The sequence below is a fragment of the Penaeus chinensis genome, chromosome 34, assembly GCF_019202785.1.
Source record: "Penaeus chinensis breed Huanghai No. 1 chromosome 34, ASM1920278v2, whole genome shotgun sequence".
In the NCBI taxonomy this organism is placed as follows: Eukaryota; Metazoa; Arthropoda; class Malacostraca; order Decapoda; family Penaeidae; genus Penaeus; species Penaeus chinensis.
The window spans coordinates 19,615,646-19,623,145 of record NC_061852.1 but is presented as its reverse complement, the minus strand read 5'-3'; the positions used below and the strand labels follow the sequence as shown (position 1 = coordinate 19,623,145).

Sequence of the window (7,500 nt, the reverse complement as noted above, 5' to 3'; positions counted from 1 at the left end):
AATGTTATTATTAATGGTATCCTATCGAATTGCTATATCATGGTATCAATATTATCATCATGTTGATTTCGAATATGTTTTGTTTCCGTCTCGTTTTCAACCTCGATTTTATCAGCTGGAATAATTTTTCGATATTGTTTTTTTTTTTTTTTTTTTAATCGTATATCTCTTCGGGACTGAAATACTACCAAATATTTGCAAAACACGTCGTCAGTATTATGTAAAATTCAACAAGGACAGGATTACGCAAGGATATTTAAATTACAGTTACACAAAACACATTACGCGCTACACACAGCAAACCCCTTCACCCTCGCCCCCCCCCCCCCCCCCCCACCCCGTCGTACGCAACTGACAGTGACGTGTATTCGTCCGGGGTTTAATTAGCTCGTAATTGATGTCGAAGGTACAGTGACTTCCGGTGACTCTTGCACTTTACGAAGCTCTCATAACACGCGAGAAAGATATATGTTTAAAAGTAAATACCATAGTCTCTGTCGGTGGCGTTTTCTAACTGAAGCTCCCATTGTTTATGTGAAAATACGTGAAGATCATAATGTCCACTTTTTAAGACTCGCTGCAAGAATGAACTTCCTGAATGACATTTTCTGGGGACTCGGTAGCTGATAGAGAAAAACTGTATTCACGCCCGAATGTCATAAAGAATGAACTTCCTGGAATTCCGACTTAAGGATCTGCGAGGGAGATGGAGCCTGACGTGAAAGAAGGAAAATTCTTTGGCCGGGTTTGAGGACTCCAAACACCCACAAATCTCTACGCTCCGCATATTATATATATAAATACATACATACATACATGTAGGTATGTACACACATACATGCACGTGTGTGTGTGCATATATGTTCATATATGTACATATATGTACATACATACACACACACACACACACACACACACACACACACACACACACATATATATATGTGTGTGTGTGTGTGTGTGTGTGTGTGTGTGTGTGTGTGTGTGTGTGTGTGTGTGTGTGTGTGTGTGTGTGTGTGTGTGTGTGTGTGTGTGTGTGCACATGTATGTATGTATGTGTGCACCTACCTACATACATATACAAACATAACAGAGCTTAAAAAATGGAGTCTATTTGAAGGCGCAGAGGCGATCGTAAATTTCCACTTCCGAGGCCTCGGGTCCTCCGCTTAAGGGCGGCCGACTCCTGCGGGATCCCGCGCCCGCCCCTGGCCTCACGCCCGAATGGAAACGGGGTCCTCCTGACTCCCTATTTATTCTTTTATACTTTCTCTTTCTTCTTTCATTTTGTTCCTTTTTCTGTCTTACCTCTCGTCTTCATTTTTCTTTTTTCTTTTTCCTTCTTACTGGCTTACCCCTTTCACGATTTACCCACACCCACACACTCACTCACACAGTGTGTGTTCGTGTGTGTGCGTGTGCCTGGGTGCGTGTGCCTGCGTGCGTGTGCCTACGTGCGTGTGCCTGCGTGCGTGTGCCTGCGTGCGTGTGCCTGCGTGCGTGTGCCTGCATGCGTGTTCCTGCGTGCGTGTGCCTGCGTGCGTGTGCCTGCGTGCGTGTGCCTGCGTGTGCGTGTGCCTGCGTGTGTGTGTGTGCGTGTGTGTGCGCATGTGTGTGCGTGCGTGTGTGTGTGCGCATGTGTGTGTCTACACATGAATCTACTGATAGATGAAAAAGTGATATGACGCTTTGGTTGTGTTCGCTTCAATTCGTATTCAACTTTCTAAATCCATTTCAAATCTTTATGTATCTGTGCCTTGTATTCTCAGTACACACAGACTTCCTTTTACGTCATCACGTTTTCGTGTCGTAACGTCCAGTAATCTCTTCTATGACACACAAATTAATTACGCTAATAATAATAAAAGGGATACGTGTGTATATCATATATCTTCCCCCTCTACTAATTTACGTGACCACATTTATGACCGAGGATGACCCACGTCACATCACGTGACCTAGACTTGCTAATCCCCCATTATCCAAACTCCCGATCACGAGGACAATAGTAATGCATAAATATACTGAATGTCTAATGTACGATAACTGCCTTAACCTCCCTTGTCCCTTTCTGAATCTCTCATCGTTTGTTACAGCTTTTGCAGTCATATAATTGAAAGAAATACGTGGAGATAGCGATATTTTTCTTTTGGTTGCCTGTCTTTATCCACTGTAAAGTAATTAATTTAGTGGAGTCGAATTTGAAAATTAATGTATATTAAATATTAGGAACATATGTAGCTCTTCCAGTGATTTTCACAACTCGCGTGTTTATATATATATATATATATATATATATATATATATATATATATATATATATATGAATATATATATATATATATAAATATATATATATATATATATATATATATATATATATATATATATATAAATGCATATGTATATCTCTTTCTCTGTATATATATATATATATATATATATATATATATATATATATATATATATATAAATATATATATATATATTATATTTATGTTATATATGTATATTATATATATAAATATATATATATATATATATATATATATATATATATCTTTGTATATTCTCATATCTCCTTCTATTCACAGAAGAAGAATCTTCGGCAAATCCCCCAAAATAAAGACATAAAACTACAACGCCACGCACGATAACAACAACTACATAAACAACAAACAAACAAGACACAACTAACCAACACACGACACACACACACAAGTAACAAGATACTCCACCCACCCCTCAAAAAAAAGTAAAAAAAAAAAGAAAAAAAAATCTAGTAAAGAAAAGAGGAAACACAGAACAACAAAAGCCAAGAAGAAACTCCTTACCCACGACGTTGAGAAAGGCCAGGAGCTCGCAGAAGAAATATCTGTAGGCCCACCAGTTGTGGTGCTTGAGATTGTCAGCGAGGTAGTCCAGCAGGAGCTTCTTCTTCTGCTTCTTCTCGACCTCTGAGCAGATACCCACGTCCAGATCCATCATGAGGGCATGGATTTTGCCACCTTCCCAATTTTTCCACATCCACCTCGGCGCATAGAAGCAGATTGCCTGCAAGATTAAAGGTCAAGGAGGTCATGCCAGGCGGTTTTTCAGTTGGTGTTTACAAACGAGGAGGAAGGAGGAGGAAGGAGGGAGGTGGAGAAATAGGAAGAGGGATGGTAGATTCTCTTTTTTTTTTCTTTTTTTTTTCTTCAAAAGAGATAGAAGGTCACGTAAAAGGAATTAAAAAAAGAAAGCGGAAAAATGAAGGAAATAAAGGGAAATTGTGAAAGACTTCTTCTCAAGTAAATATATATAGACAGCAAAATAAGAATATAGGGGAAGTGATACGATCTTGTGAAAGGCGAGAGGGACAGAAGTGATGATAAGACACGCTTGGGCTCGGATGTCCTGCTAAAAAAGGCGGAGGAAGGTGAATTTTCCGAAAGAAGAGAATTGACAGGTCGGGGAGATGAAGATGGAGATACGAAGGACACAATCAAGAGAAATGGAAACAATCATGAAATTTCATAACTTAATGCTATGCACTGACACATCGTCCTCATGAAACACGAGATATATATAGAAAAAAAACACTTATATATATATCACCTCTTCAAAAAAATATCGCTTACTGACCCGGCATGAATAGAGTTATGAATATACGCACATGTGTATGAATGAGCGATTGTGTACGTCAATGTAAATGTACATACATAAAGAAAAAAATGGTAGGTGGAAGGGTAAAAGGTCTAAGGGACAGGGAAGAAACGCTGCTCTCCTGCATGTCAATCGGTGCTTCCTGGATTTTTCACTTCTACAAACCTTGAACTAAAATTGAAGAAAAAAAAGTGAAAAAAATAGTATATGTAGATATGTAGTAGTTTATAGAATAGGTCTTTTATATCTTACAATAAAGAGGATTAAGATTACAAGGTCTCTTAAGCGGGAATTACAAAAGGACTACCTCGGTTAAATAGTACACCTAAACTGAAATAAGTCTACGGAAGCTCCCGCCTGAATTCAACTATAGAGTGCTAGTGGTAAGGTAAACAGGATACCACGACAAAGCTATCTACATTGATCACTTTTACAAACAAGTCTATGTGGACACTACAGGTACAGGATTACAGGAGGACAACAAGGGCAATTGTAAGTAAGGAACGGGACCAAACATATCACAGTTATAAGTGCATTACACTGATATTCTACAGGCACCTATACATGGTCAGGTAAGATTACTACAGGGCAAGTAACTTTCTTAAAAAACAGTCAAACTACAGTGATATAAAAATGGTCAGCCAGAATGTAATCTATAAGTAGAACTGCAGATTCATACACTAAGAGCAAGGCTTAAGGAAAGGGAAAAAGGGAGATGGGAAGAAGATAAACATTGGAGGAAAAGAGGAAGAGGAAAGACACGTGAAAATAGGGTAAAGAATCAAAGGAAATAACCAAAATGGAGAAACTATAAAAAAAATAGAAATTAGAAGAACAAAGAGAGAGAGAGAAAGAGAAAGAGAGGGAGAGAGAGAGAGAGAGAGAGAGAGAGAGAGAGAGAGAGAGAGAGAGAGAGAGAGAGAGAGAGAGAGAGAGAGAGAGAGAGAGAGAGAGAGATAGAGAGAAAGAGAAAGAGAAAGAGAAAGAGAAAGAGAGAAAGAAAGATAGAGAGAAAGAAAGAGAGAGAGAGAGAGAGAGAGAGAGAGAGAGAGAGAGAGAGAGAGAGAGAGAGAGAGAGAGAGAGAGAGAGAGAGAGAGAAAGAGAGAGAGAGAGAGAGAGAGAGAGAGAGAGAGAGAGAGAGAGAGAGAGAGAGAGAGAGAGAGAGAGAGAGAAAGAGAGAAAGAGAGAGAGAGATAAAGAAAGAAAATTAGAAATAAAAATAGGAGATACACAGATGGATAAACAAATAGGCAGAAAGTTAACAAAATAAACCAAGATAAAGAGAGATAGATAGAGGTAGTGAAATAGTAGAATAGACAGATAAACAAACAGAGAGACGAGAGATAAAGGTAGAAAGGAGAAGAGGGGACAAAACAAAAACGGGGAAGAGGAAGAAAAGTACAAGGGACTAAGAAGTGTATAATGCAATATCAAGAAGAAGATAAACAAAATAATATGTTGTGTATATATAATGATCCAGTTTGTATCTTCAAGTTAAGATGAAGATCTCCAGATGAAGATTGCCTGCCGAAGATGCTGCTGCAAAGATGAACTACGCAAGATAATGGTGTACTGCATGTGTGTGAAAATGCTAATGACATCTATACCTTAGGCCAGGTAAAAAAAAAATAAGAATGGGTCTTTATATAAACTTGATGATCGATAATGACAGTTTAGTTTTCTTATTTTTTGTCATATTAGCGAGGGAATCAGAATGGATTACATATTGATATATATAAAAAGTAATCTTTAAGAAAATAACAACTGAATAAACAAACAGACGCGTCGGGATGAAATAAGCCTAAAAAATCTTGATGGATGAAGATGTTATCGATATCGCGATCAGATCACCAGAACAAGTTTAATGATCTCTTAAACCTCTCCCTCCTATATCTTATTAAAAAAAAAGGAGAAAATAAGGAAAAAGGAAGAAAAAAATATCTAAATGGTGATACGGATGGAAAGGTGATATAGAGAGGAATTTTAAAAAATATATCATGATACATTTTAAATCGATTAAGAAAACATGGGATTTTGATAAATACATACACCCATCTACCCTACCCTTTTGACATCAATCAAAGCTTAAAAAAACAAGAGATGAATACACAGTTCACCTCTTGACCCCCCGCCCTTGAAATATATCACTTCCTCTCCACATTTCCTTCAGTGTATTTTCTCCCACCTCTCTGTTATCCACCCCATTCTTTCCTCCTCTCCCCACTTGAAGCGCTGGAGGAGAGAAGTGGCCAGCAGTCTTTGCCTCTCTCCCCTCGCCCTCACCCCCGCCCTTTAAAATTCGCGGTTGCAGAGGGGGGTCAGAGGAGGGGAAAGGGGGGAGGGAGGAGGAAAAAAAGGGCTGATAATCATTAAAGGAGGGAGAAAGGGGCAAGAGGAATTAGGGATTGGGGGAAAAATACGAAACAAAAAGAAACGAACAAAATAATAAAACACTGTTTATCATTCAAATCATGGCGATGAGTTAATGACACAATGGATTGAAATTGCATTGAAAAAAAAACAAAGAAAAAATAAAAAAAAACACCGAAATAAGAAGCGGGAGTGAAAATGAACACAATTCAAAGGGAGGATTTTATGTAAACAAGAAAAAAAGCACGGTAGGATTTAACAAACAAGGACACAAAGGCTGGGGACACAGAGCAGACCACTTGAGCATTCCTTGCTGGAACGTAAGTCGGGCGACACACATAGGCCTCTCGGAGCTTAGGCCTCTCTGCCGCGTCCTCTGAAGACTGAAGTGTCTGCTATGAAGCATCACAAAGGACATTCTAACATCAATTGAAAGAAATGCTGGAAGATCATGTTCTGTTTGTTCTCATAATCGTCGTTATATTACTGTGATTATCATTATTATCACGGCTATCATTATGACTACTATTAATATATTATCATTATCATTAATGGTAATATATATATGTATACATAAACATATCTACCTATCTATTCATACACACATACACACTGACACAAACACACTGACATAGACATACACACACTGACATAGACATACACACACTCACACTCACACTCACACTCACACCCACACTAACACTAACACTAACACTAACACTAACACTCACACTCACACTCACACTCACACTCACACTCACACTCACACTAACACTCACACTCACACTCACACTCACAATCACACTCTCTCACACACACACACACACACACACTCACATAGACACATACACACACACATAGACACATAGACACATACACACATATACATAGACACACATACACATAGACATACACACACATAGACACACACACACACACACATATGTATGTATATATATATTATATATATATATATATATATATATATATATATATATATACACACACATACATACATGTGTGTGTGTGTAAATACATATTGTAACTTTACTATCTGCTTTACCCATACAATATTTTTTTTCTGAAGCATTCGAATGTCTTCCAGCATTCCTTTGGCCTACTATCAACAATCAACAACATCGAAGGGAAACAGTAACAACATCTACTAGAACAAGCGAATTTTTTTTTTGCACATTATCTTTCAATTTGATCTTAATCAAATGGCCGTTAATTATAAACAACAACAAAAGGAATCCTATGGTTTCATCTTTAAGATATATGCTTAGTGATCCACTCGGAGTTAATGGCTAAAAAGAGTCCTTATTCTTATTCGTTAATCTTTTTAGTTGGGGGGAAAGATGTAAACAAAAGGAAAGTAAAAGGAGAAAAAAAAAATGTCACGATATTTTGGGAAGTACGAATAAGTATATTTCTTTTTTTATTATATGTTTTTTTTTTTTTTAAGATTTATCTTTTAAATCGGT

The 7,500-nt window shown here is 37.6% G+C and overlaps 1 protein-coding gene across 1 annotated transcript in view; it reads right to left on the bottom strand.

The window, feature by feature from the left end:
- The window catches only part of LOC125043932 (innexin shaking-B-like), a 59,601-nt gene extending 56,416 nt beyond the window's left edge, over nucleotides 1-3,185 (bottom strand). The window contains exon 1 of the mRNA XM_047640314.1: nucleotides 2,835-3,185. Within this exon, the coding sequence (XP_047496270.1) occupies nucleotides 2,835-3,027 (193 nt within the window). The 5' untranslated portion in view covers nucleotides 3,028-3,185. The remainder of the gene's footprint in view (nucleotides 1-2,834) is intronic.
- Between the last annotated feature and the right edge of the window lie 4,315 nt (nucleotides 3,186-7,500).